The sequence below is a fragment of the Brachyistius frenatus genome, unplaced genomic scaffold (genome assembly GCF_029030835.1).
Source record: "Brachyistius frenatus isolate BFR_SWC_R1_liver_20210118 unplaced genomic scaffold, ASM2903083v1 Contig_139, whole genome shotgun sequence".
In the NCBI taxonomy this organism is placed as follows: Eukaryota; Metazoa; Chordata; class Actinopteri; family Embiotocidae; genus Brachyistius; species Brachyistius frenatus.
The window spans coordinates 760,001-785,000 of record NW_027210738.1 but is presented as its reverse complement, the minus strand read 5'-3'; the positions used below and the strand labels follow the sequence as shown (position 1 = coordinate 785,000).

At 42.8% G+C, this 25,000-nt stretch overlaps 2 protein-coding genes across 3 annotated transcripts in view; both read left to right on the top strand.

Moving 5' to 3' along the window:
* tead1a (TEA domain family member 1a) overlaps positions 1 to 15,514 on the top strand; it is a 45,317-nt gene extending 29,803 nt beyond the window's left edge. For both annotated transcript variants that reach the window (XM_069715196.1, XM_069715195.1), the window contains 8 exons: positions 2,176 to 2,307; positions 2,593 to 2,642; positions 4,308 to 4,369; positions 5,901 to 6,028; positions 7,531 to 7,704; positions 10,221 to 10,361; positions 11,320 to 11,472; positions 11,996 to 15,514. In XM_069715196.1, the coding sequence (XP_069571297.1) occupies positions 2,176 to 2,307; positions 2,593 to 2,642; positions 4,308 to 4,369; positions 5,901 to 6,028; positions 7,531 to 7,704; positions 10,221 to 10,361; positions 11,320 to 11,472; positions 11,996 to 12,109 (954 nt within the window). In that variant the 3' untranslated portion in view covers positions 12,110 to 15,514. The remainder of the gene's footprint in view (positions 1 to 2,175; positions 2,308 to 2,592; positions 2,643 to 4,307; positions 4,370 to 5,900; positions 6,029 to 7,530; positions 7,705 to 10,220; positions 10,362 to 11,319; positions 11,473 to 11,995) is intronic.
* Positions 15,515 to 19,913: 4,399 nt separating this feature from the next.
* Positions 19,914 to 24,131, top strand: rassf10a (Ras association domain family member 10a). Its single transcript, XM_069715163.1, has one exon. It carries the CDS (start codon positions 20,378 to 20,380, stop codon positions 21,821 to 21,823), a length of 1,446 nt encoding a protein of 481 aa, XP_069571264.1. The 5' UTR covers positions 19,914 to 20,377; the 3' UTR covers positions 21,824 to 24,131.
* The last annotated feature ends 869 nt before the right edge of the window (positions 24,132 to 25,000 follow it).

Here is a 25,000-nt window from a genome sequence, read left to right as displayed (position 1 = left end):
CCTCCTTCGTCTCGTCCTCACCGTTCTTCCTCTTTCTTCTTCTTCCTCCTCACTGTTGGTTGTAATTAACTTCACGTAATGCAGTCGGAGCCGTGAGTGGAAACAAAAGACGAAGGGCCCGGCTGATGTTTGCTGCCATAAAATAAACGGCACGCGGCTCATTACAGCTGATAATAAAGGTTTTACGAATCAATATTGATCTAACGCACATTATAGATACAGTATCAGTGCATGAAGCTGTCGTCTTTAACGTGATTTTATAAAACACACTGCAGTGTCAAAAATGCACGTGTGCAGTGTAGCAGAATGAAAATGAATCCTTATACATTATATTCAATAAAGACCCAGCTTAGAATTTAAATGTTATTTTATATATATATAAGAAAATACCAACGCATCAGATAATTCTTTGCCTCAGAATGATAACCCAATAAAAATAAATCTTGTGTTGATGTCTCAGATTTTAGCACATTTTCTATTATTTCTTTTATCATTTCTACCATTTCTATCTTCCAACAGGTGGGAAGAGTGAAAATCCCCCAAAATGTCCTAAATATACATATGAATTTAAATTCCCAATGATCTCAAATAGTACACTAGATGACCAATTGCGTATCAATCCGCACGTGAAAATAGTCCCTCTTAAAAAAAAAAAAAAACAGTTAATCGTGCCTGAGTGACGTTTTACTAAAAACTAGAGCGCCGTGTTTGTTTTAACACATTTTTCTCAGCTTGTTTACGAAAGAAACTGTCGATTTGGGACCTTTTTTTTTTTTTTTCTTTTTTTTAACGATGTACGTTCTTTATGGATTTCTCAATAACACATCTCATCTTCTCATCTGAGCGTGATGTAAGAGCATAAAACCAAATCACACAAGAGGGGCGAGGAGGTGGGGGGGGGGGGGGGTTGTTATTTACAGAATGAGTCCAGGTCGAGGATGTTATCAAACCCGTATGCTTCCTGGTATTTAATATGAAAATCCAGCAACATTCCCATCTCAGACCTTCCTGTAATGGTATCACCTCCCGACAGAGAGCAGATTTTCTCTCGCTGCCAATTAGTGAATCTCCAGCGAAATCAATTTTTTTTTCTTTTATATTTTCTGCTGGGTTTTTTTTCTGCTCCCGAGTTTTTCGTGTTATTTTTTTTTTTTTTTATAGTTTGGATGATATAAAAAACAGAGCCCACGTGTTGAATCTTGCTGTGCGGCGTGTTTGCTGTTCGCCCCCGAGGCGTTGCTATGACTTCCCCTCCGGGCCACGAGCCACATCACCGCCACACCCAAACAGACAAAGGTGGATGTCCCCGAGTCCTCCACTTGGGAGACCCTGTTTTTTTTTTTTTTGTTGTTGGTTTTTTTTGGGCAAAACAGACGCGAACACATGTTCCCCGATTAGCGCTGTTATTTTTTCTAATAATTAGAGGCGAAGCAAAGTCAGACCCTTTAATCCCGAGTGAGCCAGAGGAGCCACTTCCTCCAGAAGCTCTCCGCTTATGAAGGGTTAAATACTAAAAGTGACGACAGCTTCAAAACGGGGGAGCTCTTGATTGTCAAGATCGTCTTTAAAAAAAAAAAAAGCGCTGAAACTGACGTGAATTGTTCAATTTCCTGTTTTATCCTTGTACGGCGTTTGCAGGAATTTTTAATCAGAGCTTTATTGTCTTTAAAATGACTTTCAGCACTTGAGTTCTATTGAAATATATAAACACACATTTTTTGTGCTGTTTGCTTAAATTGTTGTATGTTAATTTGCGCAATCAAGACAACCAGGCAGATAATAACAGCTCAAAGTCCACTTAATCAATATTGTAATATTGCTTAAGTATCAATTTATCGCAATGTCATGTTGCGACGGTACAATAAGTTACCAATAAGTAATCAAAATCACATTGTGGAGCAACATCTGAAATTCAATTCCAATTCTATATTCCCACCGAGGAGGCGGAGGGATATTTTCTAGCGATGAGCAGGGTGTGTTGTCATGGTGATTTGTTCCAAATGTTCAGTCGACCAATCGGATCGCCGGGTTCGGAACCGTTCGTTTCTTGCGTACTTGCTTTCTTGGAATTTTCCCGCTTTTCCCGACGTCCGTGTACGAAGTGCGTTCGTAATGACGACGGTGTTTACGTTGTTTTTTTTTTTTGTGTGGTTTTTTTTTTTCGTTGACGTGCAGGACCAGAGCGCCAAGGAGAAAGCTCTGCAGAGCATCTCCTCCATGTCCTCGGCCCAGATCGTCTCCGCCACCGCCATCCACAGCAAGCTGCTGCCCGGGATAGTCCGAGCCAGCTTCCCCGGCAACGCACAGGTGACACGCACACGCACACGCGCACACACACACACACACACACACACACACACACACACACACACACACACACACACACACACACACACACACACACACACACAGATACTGTATTTATTCTCTGTAAATTCACACAGGAAGCAGGATATTTTTGTAGTTACACAAAAGAAGGACACACAAATTGCATTGCAGTCGTAGTTTTTGATCTCGGACCGGTGTGTGTGTGTGTGTGTTCATGTGTGTGTGTTCATGTGTGTGTGTTCGTGTGTGTGTGTTATTTTTCAGCTGTGGCAAGGGATGATTCCTGGAGGACAGTCCAGCTCCGCCAATGAAGAGTGAGTCACGTTCACTTCACACACTCTTGTGTAACTTTAACGCGTCAACTGCTTCGATCGTTGATTGACACGTGACCCGAGCTTCGGCTTCGAAAGTACAAGTTTTTATTCCAGCCCTCCTGAGCTATGTAAAAAATGTAAAAAAAAAAAACGTTTGAGCTTTAAGTATGTAAAGGAAACAGTCACTCTACTGTCCTACGATCTTATTCTGAGACCAAACCTGGCAGGCGGCAAAAAACCCGATTATTGTGGTAGATTTTTCCTTAAAAAAAATAAATAAATAAAGTCATAATAATCTATAAGAAAAAAAAAAAGCTGCTTCTAACTTCAGGAAACTTTAAAACAGAAATCTTAAGAAAACAAATTCAGGATCATTTTACTCCATGTTGAAGTGCAACTTAAATCATTAGCGTAGATTTGAATAAATAGTTCAAAAAAAGTTCAAATATTTAGTTATATTTATATATTCTATGAAAGATGGCGGCTGTGACGTACACACTTACTTTAGATCGACCCATATTCATTTCTCTGTTTGTAAAATGTTCTGAAATTGTTCATCCCATATTTTAAGAGCCCAATTTGCTTCTTTCTCCATCCTTTTTTTCTTTTATTTCTTTTACAAATATTTTTTGAACAACAAACAAAACTACCTCCAGAAAGCTGAAGTAGACATTTACACTCACCGGTGTGTCGTTTGGAGGCAGTTGAACAAAATGACAAAATATCTCGAGACAAAACTCAAAATACGTAAATAAAACGTAAAACAAGGTGGCGTTTTTTTTTAAGGGTCATGTCTATAACTATAAATATTCAGATTATGATGATATAAAACAGAAAAGAGAAGCAAGTTCTCACCCTGCAAACGTAACATTCACTATTTCAAATAGCTCAAACAACGACCGGGTGATCGAATATCACAGTTGCCGCTGTGCAGCTCTCTCTTCTTTCTCCTCACTGGGAACACCATCAAAGATGGGACATTCGTTGTTGGCGCTTGTAAGCTGGAAAAGTGAAGTCGGTTCCAATTTGGCTTCTTAAACACACGGAGGCCTTTTTTTGTTGTTGTTGTTTTGTTTTGTTTTTTGTTTTGTAGCAGACACGTAAACATCTAAAACGTCCGCCGTCGAGACCGCGTCTTCGCGCGCGCGGTTATCTCAAAAGGACAATTCAGAAAAACAAACGTGACTCACGCCGGTTAAAATCACCGTCGATGTTAAGACGCTATCCGGATTTTGAAATCATTTTTTTTTTTTTTTTTCTTTTTCCTTGCCGTTTCCTCGTCCTACATCAGATCCCGTTCACGTGTCCCTCTTCGCTTTCGGCGCCCGGTAATGGTAGTAAATTGGAGTGGGGGGGTGGAGGGAGGTTGAGAGGGGGGGGGGTGTAGCGGCTTTTACTGAACTCGGGAGCAGCTCTTGACCTCCACGTTCACACAAGACGGAGCAGAATTCCTCTCTGCATAATGTCGGGTACAATGAGACCGGATCCTACTGTGTCTTTTTTTCTTCTGAACGCTCTCTCATCTGTGTGTGTGTGTGTGTGTGTGTGTGTGTGTGTGTGTGTGTGTGTGTGTGTGTGTGTGTGTGTGTGTGTGTGTGTGTGTGTGTGTGTGTGTGTGTGTGTGTGTGTGTGTGCGTGTGCGTGTGCACGTCTTCTTTCTCTCAGCATCAAGCCGTTCTCTCAGCAAGCCTACTCGGTGCAGACAGCGGGAACCACCACAATCTCAGGTGAGAGGCGCCTCGGCTGCAAATTACCTTCTTTTTCTGCGACGCGGGGACCGGTGGCCATTTGGCGCCGCCGCCTCGCCGCGGGAGGGAGGTGGGTGGGGGTGTGGGGGGGGGGGTGGGGTTCGCGACTCCGCCTGGCCTCGTTCGGGGCCTCCGGTTGTCGGTTGGCTTTTTGTCTCGTTCGGAGGTCAGAACGAGGAAAAAAAAATATATAAAAATAAAAAAAAGGCATCAATCTGACTTCTTCTTACATCACTATGGAAAGATTTGGTTTTAGTTCTCACAGAATACCAGATTACAGTTAAAATACAGAATACGAGGACGTTTTGATGATTTTTCTTTTATGCGACAGCTTAACTTGGTGGAAAATCTGTGAATTAGCACTATAAAATAGTTAAAAAATAGAATTGCTGCGACAGTCGAGACCCACAAAACCAACATTTTTTTTAACTGAGCTGCTGAAATAACAAGAAAAACAACCGAACTGCATGCTGGGTAAAAGCGTAGGAGACACGGCCTTAGAGAGAATATCATGATATTTCAGGGTATTTCTGCACTAATGATATGACGAAATACCCCCCAAAAATATTTCTTTATTAACTTGAAAGACATACAATTGCTACAAAATATATGTCACGTGTGATGTTTTATATGTGTCAGCGTAAACGCAACAGTTTGCCTTCAAATAGTCGGTAAAAACTTAACGTATTTCCCAAATTCTGCCTTCAAATGGAAGTCGTGAGTTGGTGGTTATGAGACGTTGCTAGGCGACAACAACAGATGTATTATTAAGTTACGAAGAAAAACTCGATACCACTAAAATTACTACATAATTATTTACCATCTAGTCTTCCGTTGTTTTTGTAAACATCAACAAACATGTCAACGAACTCTTGAGCTTCCAGGAAAATTCCTAAGTCAGAGTTGATTTGCACCACCAGGGGGCGACGTTCTCGCGTATGTTTCTTTCTCGGTTAAAACCACGTTATGAACGATGCTGATAGTGAACGACGTGTCAAGAAAAAACAACTTTCAGTTTGACTTCAGTTTGGATGAACAGAAGCGACTCCTCACCGGTCTCGCCTCCACCGTTAAAGTGTTAAAGTGACCTTTTAACCCGCCGTGGTCTCCGCAGGGTTGTAAAAAGACCGCTGCCAGTTACAATAACGTGAAAGCAAACGACGAGAGAGCAGAGAGGCTTTTTGTAAACGGACTGTGTGGGTTTCAGGATTTCACCGCGTCATTGTTACCCCCCGTTTTTACATCTACTTTTGTCAACTGCTTTTTTTTTTTCACTTTAATCTCACCTCGAGTCGGCCTTTTTTTTTTTTTTGTTTGTATGTTCGCGGGACTCCCAGTTTAATGGCCCCGATGTTTTTCACACGTTTGCGGCACGATTGGACGCGATGACGGCGAAGGTGAAGTGGGTGGGGTTAAACGGGCTCTCTCTCTTTCTCTGTGTGTGTGTGTGTGTGTGTGTGTGTGTGTGTGTGTGTGCGTGTGTGTGTGTGTGTGTGTGTGTGTCGTCCAGGCTACGAGCCTCCCGCCGCGGCCCAAACGCACAGAGAGCCGGCGTGGCAGGGTCGCTCCATCGGCACCACCAAACTACGACTGGTGGAGTTTTCATCTTTCCTGGAGACGCAGAGGGACCAGGAGGCGGTGAGTGCAGGTCCCCCTCCCCCCTCCACCACCACCACCACCACCCTCCTCCACACACACACACACACACACACACATATACGTGCACACACCGAGCGCCAGTCTGCAATAAGCACTCCCTATTGTCCCGTAAACAGAGATGACAGATAACCCGGCAGCAGAGAGCCCTTTGTGTGTCTCCGAGTATGAATAACCTTTGTAAAGCTCTATCTCTCTCTTGTCTGCTCGCTCCATCTGTCATCCTGCCACGCCGGCGGACTCAATGTCATTTTTCTACCTTGGGCTCACAAGACAGCTGGCATTCATCTTGTTGCTTTCTGTTTGGACAGCAACAACAAAAATAAATAAATAAATAAACTCTTCTACAATGACTTTAAAATAGATTCTGTTGTCAAACGGGGCGTCACGTTTCCCGCATCGGTTTTACGATGTACGTTTTTGCAGGAAAAAAAAAAAAAAAATCGCAATAATTTGACGCCGGTCGAATGAATTTTCGGCATTTTTTTTTTTTTTTTTTTTTTTTTTTAACGTGAGCTTGCAAGTTTGCAAAATTCTCAAATTTTTTTTTTTACAGGAACAATTTTTTTTCCTCAACAGAAGCTCTTTTCTAAAAGCGTCGCGGCATAAAGTCGCCTTTTCCGAACAAAACTCGCCTAATTTACCAAAGTAGCTCCTCGCTTGCGATCGATATAAATAAAGATTGTCAGTAAAATATTTCTGAGGAAGTGTTTACATTTTACTCTTTTTTTCTGGTACTTTAAAAAAAAAAATCATCATCATTTCCTTTAACGTGCAATTTTTGCGAGTTAGCGATTTTGCTAATTTGTTAGTTCCTTCAAATTACGCAACTTGCGTCACAACTTTTGAGAAAATCCGCTTTTAGATTACAACAATCAACAAACAAATGCAGCGAGATCCTGAAATCCTGCAGGTACCGATTACTGTTACGAGATGGGTCGGGGGCTAGCTGGTTAGCACGGTAGCTTCAGCGCAACTGTGCGAACCGATACGTTGACGTCTTTAACGTATTTTTGCACAGTTTTTCTTATGATTTGTAAACGTTTTAAATGATGAATCGTAAATATTGCACCTTTAAAACATTTAAAATGTTTTTAATCACTATATTTTTTTACGCACATTTGCTCGCCTACATTTCCGGTTATCATTTTATACAAACGTAGTGGAGCACCATGTTATGAGATTATACAAATATTACTGCAAAGTGCCAATCGCAATTAACAAAACTCCAATTTCTGAAATCTTGACACACTGCAACGTCACTACATCCTGTTTGAAATCGTTTTTTTATTTAGGATTTTTTTTTTTTTTTTATGTTTCTGTGACGCATTTATCAGAAAAAAAACATCCGTATTACGACTAAAATTCATGAAGTGTTGTGAAATCAGCTGTTTTTCCCATCTGTCTACACTTTTTAAAAAAAATTTTTAATTTTTTTATTTCCACCCCCCCTCATCTGATTTCAACTTTTTCTCTCCTCTCAGTACAACAAGCACCTGTTCGTGCACATCAACCAGAGCAGCCCGAGCTACAGCGACCCGCTGCTGGAGTGCGTGGACATCCGGCAAATCTACGACAAGTTCCCCGAGAAGAAGGGCGGCCTGAAGGAGCTGTTCGGCCGGGGCCCGCAAAACGCTTTCTACCTGATCAAGTTCTGGGTGAGTCAGACGGACGCTCAACCTACTTACCAACTTACTCCAGTTTTTTGTTGTTGTTGTTGTTGTTTTTTTTTTCTTTCTTTTCTCTCTCCGCGCCGGCTTCGAGCTGAAAGTCTCAAGAAATACTTTGAAAACTTTTATTTTTCTTTGTTTTTGCCCTTGAAAATATTTTTGGTGATCGCTGAGCAGCGTTAGCACGTACCCCGCTTTTCTCCGGTATTTTTCCACACGGTATCATGTCTTTGTTTGTCTTTACAGGTGTGTGTGTGTGTGTGTGTGTGTGTGTGTGTGTGTGTGTGTGTGTGTGTGTGTGTGTGTGTGTGTGTGTGTGTGTGTGTGTGTGTGTGTGTGTGTCTTCTGTCTTTCCACCTGGGAAATGGAGGTGGTGGGTTGATGAAAGCGCAGTCGCTTTGTTTGAACACCTGCTCACCTTCTGACTCACAGGTCGTTCTGTTTCCACCTGCGTGTGTGTGTGTGTGTGTGTGTGTGTGTGTGTGTGTGTGTGTGTGTGTGTGTGTGTGTGTGTGTGTGTGTGTGTGTGTGTGTGTGTGTGTGTGTGTGTGTGTGTGTCTCACTTTGCGGTTCTTTGTCAGAACTCTTTCGTACCATAGGACTTTCAAATCTCTTGAAATAACGTCTTTACATACGAGGTCACATTTCGCTGTTTTTGTGATATTAAAGTATACATCTTGGGGTTTTTATTATTTAAATGTTTTGTTCATATTTCAGGCAGCTGGGCTTTGCAGCGCTGTAGAAATGCCACCGTTAAAACAAGTTAATTACTTTTTTAAGGTTTTGGCACAGTTGAATTGTTTTGGTTTGCCATCAAATATGTCATTAAATGTCCAATTCCTACTTTCGAAGGCTCCATCCTTTCTCTTGTGCCGTGTGCTTTTTATACAAAAGAGTTCAGGTTGAAACGGACTCATTTCACTGGTTCATTTATTTAATTGGCAACGACTACCAAAAATTTGGGTACGGCGACGGCACCGTCGCGCCGAATTTTGCAGGACGGCAGAAATGATGCGGCAAAGGCTTGTTGAAGTGGCCTTCGGTATACAGTGAGCGCAGAAGAGACAAGGCGTGTTGGCGGCACGACAACAAACGAAGAGTGTGTCTGCGTGTCATGTCGAGAGCCTCCCCTCTGAATTTAATTAAAAAGCTCTCAGATCTGCCACAATGGAGCGCGTTTCTGATAATCTGCTGCTTTAATAGAGCACAGTTTGATGTTTGTGTGTGAATGAATGTACACGTGGGTGACTTAGTGTGTGTGTGTGTGTGTGTGTTCTCAGCCCTGACACACGCAGTGCTCCTTCGAGAACTCATTACAAATAGTACAAACTCTTCCCGACTTCTCCCGGCCTGTAATCCAGGAGCAGCGTGTTCTCGTTGCTCTGATTAAACATTTTCCAGCTTCGACGACACAAAGTTACGCAGGAATATTGTTGTTGTTTTTTTGACATGTTGAATCTTCTACTGTTTTTTGTGTCTTTTTTTTAATCGAGAAATTTGTACAAATATTTGACTGCGATAAAAAAATAAATAAAACAAACCCACTATTTTAAAGGGCCAGTTCACCCAAAACACACCTGAACATAATTTCCATTTAACTTTAGTGTTATCGAATCATTCAAAGGTTGGTTTTAGTCGTCCAGCTTTTTTTTTGTCTTTTCTTCCCGATATAATGGAAGGACATTTATTACATTCGTAGTTTTCACACCATTGGAAAAACTTAATTTTTTGACAAGCAGCTGACAGCAGGTCAGTCATTTATTGCAAACTAATACTGTGAAGCCAAACATTGTTTAAAGTTTAAATTTGAAATATGTACAAGTATACAGTGTTATTTGGGTAAATATGTATGAAATTGGGAGTCAAACACAGAAAAATGTCAATACAGAATGTGAATGACTTATTTTTGGAGAATTAGTGTTGAAAATCAAAAGATGTAACTGTGAATCATTTTCACAGGAACTAGTAGAACTAGTAGAAAGTAGTCCCACTAAAAAAAAGTCAGTGTGCATTTCCAGTGTGACAGAAAGAAATATTAGAAATGTGCACACAAAGAAAAAAATAGCAGAAATACATACGCAAAATTGTTAAATTTTTGTTCCTTTGTGATGAGCTGAAAAAAGTGAATTTGTAAATGTAAGGTTTCAGAACAGTTAAGTCTCGAACAGGCCAGACCATCACTCCACTCTTCTCTAATAAACAATAAGAGTATTAGAGATTATTTTGCTGCTTTATCTGATGAAAATGAGGCAACCCTTCTTGTTTATTTGTCACTTAAGTCTGAACTTGTTGCAGTGCATTATGGGGATCCAGTCAACCTCAGGCAGACTGTGCAGTTTGAACCTGTTACGGCAGAGAGTCACCAGCAGAGGGCGGCGTTGGCCAACCTTAGTGGTGGACAGGTGGCAGTGCTGCTTCTCACACTTGTTTTCATGTTGATGGGTTTTGTGAACATCTTGTCGCTGATGGTGTGTATATTCGTGCTTTTGCTCTGCGGTTGCCAGGCGGACCTGAACTCCAACGTGCAGGACGACCCCGCGGCCTTCTACGGTGTCACCAGTCAGTACGAGAGCTCGGAGAACATGACCATCACATGCTCCACCAAGGTCTGCTCCTTCGGCAAGCAGGTGGTCGAGAAGGTGGAGGTGAGAACGGATGCAAACTCGTGATTGACAGTAGCGATTCAGGGCATTTTTTTTTTTATTGGCAATGACTGTCTGGTGTGCGGAAATCAAACAAGGGACTTAACTAAAGCCAAGTCATGGAAGTTTTCACGTTGTTTCATTGAGAGTTTATTAACTGTGTAGCTTAAAATAGGTTATTGTGGTTAAATAAACAATATAAATAAAGAGAAAGTCTAACTTTAACTAAAAAAAGACTTGAAAGTCCTTCTTACAGTCAAATCGATCAACACAAGAACAGCACAGCTGTAAATACTTCAGGCAAAGTGGGCGACAGCTTGTATTACACTTCCTCAGTGAAAAAAGGTCATATTATATGTATGTCGTCCAAAATACGAAAAAAAAAGTCTTAGTATAGTTTTTAAAGTCTTTGTTGAGAATGTTATCTGATTGTCTTCAACTGTGCTATGCCGTACTCGAACTAACAACCCTTTGTTCCGAAGGCAGGCGCACTAACCACTACACCATCAACCAACACTTCTATAGTGCTGCAAAAGTTACTTCAGAAGTTAATTTTTTCCAAGATATCCCCCTAAAAATTGTGTGGTATACTATGTCGTCCAAAATATGAAAAAAAAGTAATACTACAGTATGTCGTCCAAAATATGAAAACGACATACTATAGTATGACTTTTTTTTATGACATTTTTAGTCCAAAAACTGAAATACATTCAATACTTTTTGCTGCTTTAGTTTAATTCAAACAACAGGATATGTTGCCCACTTTAAAACAGCAACGATACAGTCATCTAAAATTCGTGTTTCAAATGATAATATCCGGACTTTTTAGTCTTTACTGGATCCTTCATTTTCCATAATATCACTCATACTGTCACTTTCAATTGACCCATAAACGGCATCCTTCCTGGTTTTAATGGCAAGTCGTCACATTTAATTCGGTAATGTCGTGTCTCTTTCACAGACGGAATACGCGAGGTTTGAAAACGGGCGCTTCATCTACAGAATCAGTCGTTCTCCGATGTGTGAATACATGATCAACTTCATCCACAAGCTCAAACACCTGCCGGAGAAATACATGATGAACAGTGTGCTGGAGAACTTCACTATTCTGCTGGTGAGGACGTCAGTCGGTTTGTCTCTCTGTCGTCGGGTCCATAGTATGAAGAAGTTTATTCAAGTTTAACACATTTTTTTTTTAGCGGTCACAGAAATGTGCAGTTGTTTTTGTTTTCAATTCGGCAGAGTCTGTGGCTGCACGATTGTTTCCTGCACCGTTTAACAGCCAATCAAAGTGCACGATACAAAGAAGACGTTATATGATTAAAAAAAAAAAAAATTTTTTAAATTGCAAATTGCATTAACATTTTTTAGAAGTGTTGCTGCAACAATCAATAAAAAACAATAAAAAACAAAAACAATTGGAGGGACAGATTATTACTTGAAAATGTATATTTTGGCTAAAATAAAATACACAAAATCACTACAAAGAATTAGCACACCTATTGTAAGTTCACTGAAGTACTACTGAGGCAGTAATGCCCATTTAATTTAGTACATTTGTAATATTTTGTTGTCATGCGTTTTATATTATAATTACACTGACTGTTTACCTGGTTGTCCGTTGTTTGTGCGTCCAGGTGGTGAGCAACAGAGACACTCAGGAGACCTTGCTGTGTATGGCGTGTGTGTTCGAGGTGTCCAACAACGAGCACGGAGCACAGCACCACATCTATCGACTCATCAAGGAATAACACGCACACAATTACACAAACACACACATATATGGCCTTTGCTTGGTGACTAATGTCCATATTTTGGCGGTGAAACTGAATTCGACAAAAAAAAAAAAAAAAAAAAAAAAAAACATTATTTCAGCCAAAACAAATTAGTAAAGAAGGAGAAGGCTGCATTCTCACTGCTACTCAAGGGAGAAGTATGATAACAGTAATAACGGGGGTAATTTTCTGTTAATTAACACCGGATGCCTCTCAGCAGGAGCGTTTCAACACACAAACTGATTAACTCCAACCTCGGTAGCTCGTTAGCTGTAAAAAAAATTAAAAAAAAAAAAGTACAGTGGCAGTGCAGCCATAGAAACACATCAGAATCGACCCGGGGGTGTTTTCTTCCCCCCTAGAACATCTTGACTCGCGACATCACCGGGAGATGTCACGTCTCCCGCTTAATTGGTTTCTTACATCTCCTTCTCCCAGTATAAATTTTGTATTTTGCTGAAAAAACTTTTTTTTTTTTTTTTTTTTTTCTGTCACCAGTTTTTGGGAAATTCAACCCACCGAGACGACGAAAAAAAAAGCACGATCTCACAAATTTTCGCCACCCCCGTGACAAGTAAAGGCGTGTGTGTCATCTGCCAAGATATACCTAGAGATACTGAAGGTCAGACCCTGTGTATCATCAATAACCAGAGAGGAGGAAATAACACAACTGCATTATCATATAGTTGAATATAGAGGTGGATGTGTACAGATAGACACTGCAAGATTTGTGTGAGCTGAACTCTTGCACAAAAGAGGTTTGTCCCAAAGAAAAGAAATCAAATTTTTACCTTTTTGTATGTTTTCTTTAAAAAAAAAAAGAGAAAAAAAAGAAGAAGCTTCTAAACTTTTTGGGAAATTGTTTATCGATAGTAGCATATAGACTATATTTTAATTCCACGATCGCTATCTAAAAATTTATGTTAATAAGAAATTATAAGTAAAAATTGAATGATTCAGGTACCGTTTTGTGCAACAAGGTGACTCTTCATCTAGATTTAAATAAATAAGTCGAGACCGTGATGAAATTAAAATCCTTAAGATTTCCATCCGGGTTCATTTTGGCGATAGCTGTCAGTGCTAACCGTCTGACTGCTTCACAATGAATATGATCAAAGTTGAACATGCTCGTGAAGATCTTAAGGATTATAATTTTTTAAAACCTACTGTGGTCAGTCCATTGAAAAGCACTGTGAAGTTTTAAAAACTATACAACAATATGTCATTCATGGTGTACAAGTGAAAGAAACATGTCAGTCAGTCGGTTAATATACACTCCTGTTTCCATAATCCGGTTTCACTTTGCAAATTATGCTTAGTTCAGCATTCTTATACCAGCTAATTTGATAGTTGACAAGCCCACACTGGTACAAAAATGTGGAAGCCTGAAATATTACGAGGGGCAAACAAAAAGTTCAGAGACTGTTCCTTGTTGCGCGCAAACAAAGCGCAGCACATTAATGCGCACGGAGCAGCGGGAAGCTGTAACACTCATGAGTAAGTATTTGAAGTTTCGTAGCTCGATCAACATCAGCATCTGAGTTACGCGCGTTTCTTTGTGACCGTTAACATTTGTGATTTCACAATCCTCGTGGCTTCTTTCTGTTCCCCCAAAAAATGTAAGACAAAATTTGACTGTTTTAGGTCCATAGTAAAATCGCAAATCCACATCGTACCATCGGTCACGAAAACGTGTGTAACTCAGGTGCTGACGCTGATCGAGCGACGTAACTTGGAAGACTTATTCACGGGTTTTTTTTCTTCCCTTTGCTCAAAGGACTTTCTCGTACTGCGCTCTACTCGCCCGCAACAGTCTCGAACCTTTCTGATCCCCTCTGCTTATCAAAATGATATCGCCCTGACCAAAAGCATTTCGCACCTCCGTGTTTTAACTCTAGATGACGCAGTTCCCTTACCAGGCTGGTTTCTTCCAGCTCTATGATGTTGTTATGTCCGAATTAAAGTCATTTTATGAATCAAAAACCAAAAAGCGTTGATGGAGTGTACTGTAGCAGGTGTCGTCTTGGTGGTTCGTCCGTGTCATGCGCAGCAGCATGAAGTGCCTTTGGCTGGTAACGGCAGTAGACATTTCTATTCTGTTTCACACGATGTCCTGGTAATTTGGTGTCGTAGATGGTGTGTAGAAGATAAAAAAGGCCTTTTCGTGTCAGAATGCACAGTTTGGTTTCTCATGCTCCAGTTTTCGGTGTCCTGTTTTGAAGCTACGCTACGCTAATCCTCTCCTGGCAGTAGCTGGATTTTTACTGTACAGATATGAGAGTGGTATCCATCTCCTCGTAACGGTCTGAGCAAGGAAAATGTAGAATGATTCCTTTAAAATTAGACAGCTATAGACAAGGTTTACTGAGTTATCTGGATAACTTAGTCGGCTAAGTTTAAGATACCCGCTTGTTGAAACAGACAGCGGGACTCCAGGCGGCTCTCTGGAGAGTTCAAATTCTTCACAGACTTATAACTCACAGTAGCTGTACAAGATTTCTATCTTTTTTTATTTTTTATCATATAAACTCACTGAGATCCTGTGCATGTAAACGAGTGAAGCCTACAAAACACCAGATGTTGAATAGCAAAGTTTCGAGAACTCACAGGGTTTTTTTGCGTTTCCAGTGTGACCAGCTGAGATGCTACGTGGTGTCCAGAAGATCCAGGAACTTGTAGAAAACCTCCGACCTGAAAACGAGACATTTGTATTTAAGCTGCGTTCAAATGGAACTCGTGGTGACAACACGGGGACTCGTAAAAACGCCGTTGCTAGGCAACGTGGGCGGCGTCTAGAAGCCAAAGAGGCTAACAATTTAGCAAGCTAATGGAGGGGGTAACATAACGCAGGAAATGCAAAGGCACTGAAGGAAAAGATGAGGCCGTTGGGAGGATCGACATTTTCCTCTGACGTGGGCTATCATCTAAGTTATTAAGAAAAACTCTACGTCACTGAAATTACAATATATTAGCTCGACATCCAACAACGTGCACGGCCTCTGCCACTTTTGCAAACATCAGCAAACCCGTTACAACTCGAGTACTCTGGGATTACAGAAAATTTCGAGGTAGGACGTCAAGAATACCACAATAGGGCGCCGCTCATATAGACTCTTCTCATGTATGCGATAAATACGACGCCATTTGAACGCAGCATTAGAGCCAGCAGCTGGTAAAGAAAAATTTAAGTTCTGACTCCCGTCTGACTAACTTGCAGTCTTCCCGAAAAGTATTTAGGTTTTTCACTTGTCCAAAACCACGATACTTTTCTGTTAACCTGGAGCCCCCTGCTGGTGTTTCTCAGGGTTACAACCAGCTGCGCAAACAATTATTTTCACCACAATGGTGAATCATCCCGGCAGGAAACTCCCTCTCCAAAAATTTAAAAAAAAAAAATGTCCCCCTGCTTTGGACTTTCCCAGAGTTCAGTCTCACAGCAGTAACTCGTTGTTTGCAGACAGACCGCTGGGCCTTCACGCCGAGGTACCGACACCTAACATGGAAGTGATAAATAAACACGCAGCCTCAGAGGGGCTGATGTCGCAATGACGACCCTCTGTCTGGACATTATTTTCCACCTGCTTACCAAAGACAGTCATCATGTGACACTGAGGGAAACTGATGTATTACAAGCTTCTGCCAAAAAAAAAAAAAAAAAGTACTATTACGTTACAAAAAAAACAAACAAATATGGACACCTCTTATCATCTTGGTTGGCCGACTGAAGAAGCCCTGTGTGAAAAATAGAAAGGCCCCTGTGACTTATTCAAAATGTCTGTGAACCGTTACGAGGACTCAGCTGTAGGGCTTTACCGTTGAACGTCCACTCGTCATAACCAAGTCGCACTCGAAGCAGCGTTTTTACTCGACGCCTAAAAAGTTTCAAAGGTCGAGTGAGCCGCCGAGTTTCTCAGTCATCGTCGTCCGTGTCGTCCGTGTCGTCCCGTCTGTGCTCAGTTTTAGATGTTATATCTTCTACACCGGAACCACACGTGGCACAGAAATCCAGTTTGTAATCAATTCCAAAATGGCCTTGAAATCTTTTTCGCTCCGGGCGCGCGTGCGGACCACGTCCGCCGCACGTACTCCGCGCGTATTTTTTTGATAAGGTGCTTTGTATAAAAAAAAAAAAAAGAAAAAAAAGTGACAATAACGTTTATTACAGATGTTGTGTATATCTTTGATATTCTAATGTTTATCCTATTTTGCGAAGAAGAGAGTACATTTAGAAAAAAAAAAAAAAAAAAAAGCTAGTAATGTGTGTCAATTGGTTCTGCACAGGGTCTGATCTTTGCTTTGTAACTCAAATCCTCCCTCCCCCCCCCCCCTCATGGCTAAAAGTATGTTAGATATTTTCTAGCTTTGTAGAGACTTTGTACGCATATGCTATTCAGTTTAAATAAATGGTCAGTTCTAAACTGTGCTCCTGGTTTCTATCTTTACTCATTAATCCCAGCACTTTTTTTTTTTTTTTTAATATTGTCAAATAACAAAATTAACACAAATACATTTTTTATTTCCACAGAGGATCTCACCGGGACGTTGAAGTGTTTCTAACGTACCAGATTCTGACCTCTAAATGTATTTTAAGTACTCGAGTATTTGCTGTTTTGGTTACGAGAATCAACGGCCTTTTTACGAGTTGAAAGCTCCTGAAAAAAAAGTCATTAAGTAGATATTGCAGGGTTTTGTTTTGTGTGCAAATAAACCTTATGGGAAGCTTCAACTGGTTCCTCGAGCTTCAACCATGTAGTTTCCTTTATATACACCAGAAGGAGCCATACTCAAAAGAATTCACTCCAACTTAATATATTTAGACTCGAGGTAATAATCACTTCCTGCCATATATTTGCATTAACGGCTCCAATAATTTCTATTAATTTGTCACTTAGATAATCGTATTCTTTCACCTCATTATCTCTTAATATATTTTTAAACAACAATGGACATCATATTTTAGGAAATTCAATTAAACTTTTAGTACATTTTCAGTTATATGGCGTCAAATCACAAGTTATTTCGTGGCACTTAACACATTAAAGTCCTTACAGCAGAACTTTACAACATTATACAGAAGAACCCAATAATTCCCACAAAAGCAAGGAGGAAAACAGTCCCCATTTAAGGGAGAAAAACCTCCAACAGAGGGAAGGAAAAACTCCCTTTTAACACGAAGAAACCTCATCTGCCTCAAAATCAAGTCTTTTTTTTTGTGTGTGTGTCACAAAATCTCCTTCTAGTCCGATTAATTGTGGAAACTACGGAACAACCAGCCAATAATAAGCCCGCAGGTCAGACGGACGCGACGACCTCACGGGAAATGAGATCAAGGACAAGAAAAAACATTCTGCGTTTTAACTGGCATCCCAGACGCACCACCGACAATCCTCTTCATCCAGACCTAGTGTGTGTGATGCAGGACCACAATGAATAGTACTGTATGACACACACACAACACACACACACACACACACACACACACACACACACACACACACACACACACACGCACACACACACACACACACGCACACGTCGGAGTACGTGCGGTCACATATACCCACCAGATGCCTTTTCCAAGTTTATTTGACCAACAAACCTGATCTGATGCATCTTTCCAAATTCCAAGTTACAGTACACAAACACACTAATGGTCCCTGCTGGGGGATGAACACCGGCCACACACACACACACACACACACACACACACACACACACACACACACACACACACACACACACACACACACACACCAAAACACTCCTAATGCATATAAATCCTTTTATGAGTTTCGCTGACCACATTCTGCCCTGAAAGAGCAGATTAGGAGGTCAGACACTATATGAGATGGATTTCCTTTCGCTTTATGTTCAATCCAGCTGAGCTCTAAAAACGCTGCGTGCAGATTATGAAGATGAAAACCGAACAACAATGAACACTGCGGCGCAACTCTGCTGAGTAAGAGCTTTGGCAGGCGGTTCGAGCGCTAGTTCTTCTCGGCTTTTTTAGCCGGGACATCGTGAAGGCCCCCCCCCCCCCCCCGACGAGAAACAACGAGTGAAATCTGGTCATTTCAAGCAAAGCAACCAACTAGAGAGGTAAATAAAGAAAAATTCATAAACAGTCAAGAAACAAGCATTGCAAATGTTGACACCGCAACAAAAACAAAACCGTTTCACCTCGAAACAACAACCCGCGACGCCGGCTTGGCCGGGAACCAAACCGAGGATCTCGCAGCTACGTCTTAACCACGGAGCGACCAACACACCGAACCAAGACTTTTTAATCCGAGTTCTTCAAATCTTAAAAACTTGACATTTTTAACGAGTTGCATCGTGAGATGAGGCCAAATCTGGAATATTTGTCTTCTGATTCTTCTGTGTTTAGAACTAATATCTACAAATAAAGGCCTAAAACAAAAAAAATAAAAAATAAAATAAAATCTAAAATGTGTGTGACAAGAAATCTGAAAAACATTGAATTTCATACAAGCCGCGCTTCCCTTTCAAAATAAAACACAAACACTAGAAACGAGACAGAATATTCTGCTGGCTTGTGATATTTGCTCATTTCAAGCAAAAAAAAACCCGACGACAACAGAAACAAGTGCGCAAAAATGACACGGACACTTTCTTGTCTCTTAAAACTTGCATGAAATTGTTGCCGCTAAGATTTGATCTTAAAACAAGCAAAACAAAACAAAAATTTAAAAAAATAAAAGCTTGATACAAGCAGCGACTGGTCAGAAATTGTAATGAAAGAAGCTTGAGACTAAACGACCGAACTCTGCGCCTCACACGTCCGACTCGCTTCTGGTCAGCTGACGAATCGAGACGAATTTAGTGATTCGCACTATTTACTCACTTTCTACCCGAGAAATATTTCAGCACAATAAAATAAGATAAAGGAGTTTCTTTAATTTCCCCTTTTGCAGTAAAAAAACAAAAAACAAATAAAAACTATTGAATACAAGTCGTAGTCGGTAAATAGTGAACTGCAGCCTCGACCCGGTTATTTGACACGCGAGACGTCTGTACGTGTTTTTGTCTGCACTCTCCACAGAACAACAACAACAACAACAACAACAACATCGAGGGTCGGTATCGGGTGACGGCTGCAGGGTTTAACCAGAGCGCTGTCGTCAAATCTTGATCAATATTTAATGTTTTACAGAAATACTGAACATTTAAAAACCCGAGTTTTCATCTTCTTTAAAGTCACAAAGAGCTTAAAGTGCAAAAATCGGAGCTGGAGATTTGAACAACGTGGCACAACATCACACTGCTTCACATGGAGGCCTTCGCGTGCTTGATTTCATCCCACCGAGGATGAAAAGCACCTTCGGAAAGAAGAGGACGAAGAAATACTTTCTCTCGCCGGTTGTGCGGCGGTAGAATAAATCTCATTTTGTACCGTTACGGATTTATTGATCCGGCACCGAAACACACGAGCGCACCAGACACAAATTCGTGCACAAAAATGTGCGTTGGTAACAAAGTGTGCATCTTCACACCGAACGCCGACCTTCCACTTCCGACTAAAGGCTGCTTTCATGATGTCAGCGCAGGTCCCCCCCCCCCCCCCCCCCCTGAGCAGGAGAGGTGAGGGGAGTGTATGTTTGTGAGAGACACACACACACACACACACACACACACACACACAGGGAGGAGGAGGAGGAGGAGGAGGAGGGGTGGAGGTGGGAGGGGGGCGTGTCCCAGCCTCCTGTTTTATCCCCAACACACACACACACACACACACACACACCAGAGCAGCGCGTCCTGACTCAAGGACGCACGTCTCCTCTCCGCTCCGGAGCAGCGCGCGCGGGGCTGTGCTCGATCCACCGGGGGAGAGAGAGAGAGAGAGAGAGAGAGAGAGAGAGAGAGAGAGAGAGAGAGAGAGAGCAGCGCGCGGACACACCACCAGAAGACATATGAATGGATTTAATTTCTCCAAAGACAAAGTCCGAGAGTTGCTTTTGAGGCGTCACGAGCTGCGCATACGTTCGGACTTCTGAGCGCGTTTACGGAGCGCAGAGAAACCGGGGTTGTTGTTGTTTGTTTTTTTTGGGGGGGGGGATTCATGGTTTTCATCCATTTCTTCCTGATAAGAAGAGACAGAAGTATTACAAAATAAGGCTGTCTGCTTGGTTTTTTTTTTTTTTTTTGAGTTGCAGCAGACAAACAAACTCAAGAGGTTTCACTGAGGCAACTCCCCCCCCTCCCCCCCCCCCGCCCCCGGAGATGGAGCCGGAGGAGGGGAAAGTCTCGGTGTGGGTCTGCCGGGAGGAGAAGCTCGTCTCCGGGCTGACGAAGCGCACCACCTGCGCCGATGTGGTCAGAGTTCTCCTGGAGGACCAGAACCTGCAGCAGGGCGTCTCGGCGTCCATGCTGTCCGGCGCCCCTCAGTCCTACTGCGTGGTGGAGAAATGGAGAGGCTTCGAGAGGATTCTGCCCAACAAGACCAAAATCCTGCGGCTGTGGAGCGCGTGGGGAGACGAGCAGGAGAACGTGCGCTTCGTGCTGGTGAAGAACGAGGCGTCGCTGCCCAACAACGGGCCCCGCAGCGCCGAGGCCCGGGTCGTGCAGAGCCGGGAGAGCTCCGGCGGTCCGGGCGGGTTGCTCAAGGGCACCGCCAGGACCTGCTGGACCGCCGCGGCGGCCGCGGCCAACATGTCCCAGGAGAAGCAGCGGCGCATCGTCCGGAAGGCGTTCAGGAAGTTGGATAAAATGAACAAGAAGAAAGAGCAGGCTGTTTTTAAAGATAAGGGCTCCGTGGAGAAGATGGAGACGTTGGTGCACCTGGTGATTTCTCAGGACCACACGATCCGCCAGCAGATCCAGAGGGTCAAGGAGCTGGACCGGGAGATCGAGCGCTACGAGGCCAAAGTGCACTTCGACCGCATCAAGAGACACGGCGTGAACTATGTGCAGGACACATACATGGTGGAGCCTCCGTCCGACGCTCCTAATTCCTCGGACTGTAAGCGCAAAGCGGAGCGGCAGGACACGGAGGCGCTCGCGCAGTTCGAGGAATACGCGCGCCGGTGCGAGGAGGTGGTCCGGCTGCAGGAGGAGTTGACGGAGCGCGAGGCGCTCGTGGAGAGCATCACCGGGGAGATCCAGGAGGAGCTCAACCGCCGGTGGATGAAGCGGCGGCGGGAGGAGAGAGCGACGGATGCGGCGGCGCAGGAAGCGGACGGCGCGGCGGAGGAGACGCGCCTCGCCGCGTCCGCCGCTCCAGCGGTGGAGCCAGATGCGGAGAGTCTGTCCGAGAACGAGCTCGCGCTGGAGGAGGAGAGGATCAAAACCCAGCTGGACACCAGTCTGTACATTGGCCTGAGGCTGAAGACGGACTTGGACGCCATGAGGGGGGACTTGGACCTGAGTCTGGCACTCTGGGAGACCAGAGAGAGCGAACTGTTGGACCTGCTGGCCAAAGTTGAAACCATGGAGATAGAGCACGCCAACAAAAAGCTGAGTGACGACGGACAGGGCGAGCAGGGCGAGCGGGGCGCGGTGAGTTCGGAGGCCGAGCCGGAGGCGGGCGAGAAGAGCGGCGGCTGGGTGGAGCAGGCCCGAGGTCTGTCCAAGACCTGCAACACGAACGACGAGGACTCGGACACGGGCCTGAGCTCCATGCACAGCCAGGACTCGGACAACCCGCCGGTGTGCGAGTCGCTGGTGTAGACTCAGAAGCACGTTGGACTTTTTATGCAATTTCGAGGCCACAAACTCAGGGGCAAGAGAAATCAGTGTTGGCAATATAACTTTCCCAAGATGCACCTCTGTATGGACACTGTAATTCTAAAAGCAATAATTCCTATATGTAGTCGTTGCACAATAAGCTAGAAAGGACAGCATGCTTAGAGATGGTTCGACTTGCCGTGCTGATCCGTAGCTGACCTTTGACCTCCGGGAGGAAAGTCAACAAAGCACCATCTATTAGGAGGAATAGCCTAGAAGAGTGTTGAGAACAACGTATAATCTGTAGCGCTAACTTTATAAGGTGTACTCGATCGCAGGTTTAACAAAGAGGTAACCGCTTGCTTCTGTCAGTAGAGTCTAAAAACGGGAGGTTTTCTTTAAATGGTCAACATCAAGTGTACTTTAATGCACAGTAAAGTGAACAGTCTCTATACCGTCTCTGAAATTCATAGAAATCATAAAACGACTGCACAGAACTGCTTGATATTACGAACGTTAATACATTTTTGGAGAATTTAACTCGAGTATAAAAAAAAAACACCGATCTGTAACGCCGCCGGCTAAACTGAGCTGATAGATAACTTATATTGTCCCGTTATGGAGTGTCTCTCTCTTTAAGCACAAAAAAAAAAAAAAAAAAAAAAGTCGTATTTATTTAAACGCGGTGGAGCTGAATGGAGGTTAAACTAACACACTCTGTCTTTTACTGGTCAAATTTCAGAGGTTGAAAAAAACAAAAATGAAACATTCGGTTCTCGTTTTGTCGTCACGGCTCTTTCGGGATCGTTCCGACATTGTTTAACGTAGCGGTTCGCAACTTTTTAAACTTATGGCTTTTTAGGATTATAAAATATCAACGTAATAACATGTTTCTATTAGCTATATATGAGCATTTCAAGTAAGCAAAGCCGGAAAGGACAAGCAGGTTACATTTTTATAGAGTCGTGAAGAAGCCAAGAAAAAAAAAAAGAAAAAAATAAATAAATAAATATCACCAATCACAATTTGATGAAGTATTTATTTATTTGACCCCACGAGCTTCCGGGAAGAAGATTCAGCGCGGCATCTTTCTAGAAATCAGGTCACAACAAATTACATTTTTGCACTTTTTTTTAAAGGGGTACTGCAGAAATTTAGGAAGGCATTTACAAAAAAATACACTTTTACTCACAAAAAAAACAAAAAAACATTAAAAAAAAAACAACTGAACTGATGATAAAACAAATTGCGGGTTAAAATCCACAAACTCTGGATCCTACATTTCCTGGATACGATCGTTAATTAGACCCTCCCGCCCTCCTAAACGCCCTCCGCCTTGGCTCGGTAACCATTTGCAAAGCTTGATGATGTCATCAGGGTAATTTAGCAATGAAAAATAAATAAACGTGTGACATTGCTATTGCACGCTCACACATGTATTTTCACAGGCTGAGGATTACGTTTCAGGGCCAGTGAGCCGAACGTCATGAGTAAAATTAACGCAGCGCCCCTTTAAATCGGAGCACGGCTTATTTTGTTTTCACGTCGGTCTTCGGCCGCCCTGAAGGGGCGCCGTTTCCACGAAAAGCTGTTATTGCAGTTATTTTTATTTTTTTATTTCTAGTGTAAAAAGTTGAACAAAAAAAGGTTTCGCTTATATACGGAAGCAGTTGGAAATACCTGAGGTCTTTGCAGTGTCGGACATTTGTGGACACAAACACCTGCACGATTCGATTTTTAACATGCTTTCGGGAGAAATCCTATTTTAAGACTCGCTTCACTCGTCGTCCTAGGAAATAGTTCCTGCAAAAAAGCCGCGCTTCCCGGCTTCCGCGCTCCTCCACGACCCGCGCGGGGCCGACGGCGCAACAACCGAAAATAAAAACCGAGTCGTTCATTTAACCCTCCGCTTACTTCCGTGTTTTCCGTCCGGACGTCGTGATGTCATTTCCTACACGTTTGACTCTTAACTGTAAACGGCGAGAAGTAAATAGCTTTGTAACACCTAGAAGAGACCGACGATACTGTTTTCTGTGGAGTTCGCCGTATCCAAAATACCAAAAATGGTGTAGCTAAATTTGATCCGTTTCTTTGGTGCTTTTTTTTTTGTTTGTTGTTGTTGTTGTTTTTGTTTTTTTGGGACCTCGCTTTGTCTTAGATAGACAGCTCGAGATCGGCTGCAGCAAAAGAGAGCTCTCACTCGCACCGTGGCAGCATCCTAAAAAAAAAAACTAAAAACTAAAAAAAACGCCAGTCAGCACATTATCACACTTGACTGTTAAGTGTTGAAATAAACAGCAAGAAAATCTTGGATGTGTGTTTTGGTTTCATTCGGCGTGACTGATGCGTCTCAAGGCGCTTACTACTGAAAGGTGTGTGTGTGTGTGTGTGTGTGTGTGTGTGTGTGTGTGTGTGTGTGTGTGTGTGTGTGTGTGTGTGTGTGTGTGTGTGTGTGTGTGTGCGTGCGCGCCTCTTATCCTGTCACACCCGTCATGCATAGTTGTGCAGCTTAATCGCTGCTCCCCGACTCACTCCGGTATGAACTACCTGCATTAATAATGCTTCCTCGTTTACTGCGATTGAGCTCTCACGCTCCAGTTTCACGTTTTCTGACTTTGCGCCCAAATTAATGGAGGTGGAGGGGTCTATGAATTACATTTGAAATATTCATTAAAAGCAGCATTTTTTTTTTTTTTTAAACGCTGTCGCGGGACAGTTTTCGACGCAGCGATTTTCTCCTGAAGAATCAGCGAGATCTGTGCATTATCACCCGGGTTTTTGGTGGTTTTTTTTTTTTTTATGTCTACAAGTCCAACGAGTCCAACAAGACGACGAGGAAAACCGTCACGGCTGACGAAGATCGCGATACAATCAAAAGATCTTGAGAGTTTTGTAGTTTTCCGAGGTCAAGAATTCATTTTCGATTTCAAATAAGGACAAATGTGAATTTCAAAGGACAGCGGCGCTTATTCTCGCCCCGCAGTGCGTTTTATTTCTATCTAAACTGATAAGTACTTTTACTGACGCGTCAAACCGACCGAGAGAATTCCAGACATTTCTAGAAACAAAGGACACGACCTCGTGGCAGTTTCCCTCGTCTCTCCGACGATCGTGCCGCGCCCCGTCGTTTCCGAGCGACGCCGGGCATCCGTAGCGTCAAACTGTGTCAACGGTACGAGC

What these genes read in the sequence shown, in the direction of transcription:
- rassf10a (XM_069715163.1), top strand. Translation starts at nt 20,378, where the DNA reads ATGGAGCCGGAGGAGGGGAAAGTCTCGGTGTGGGTCTGCCGGGAGGAG.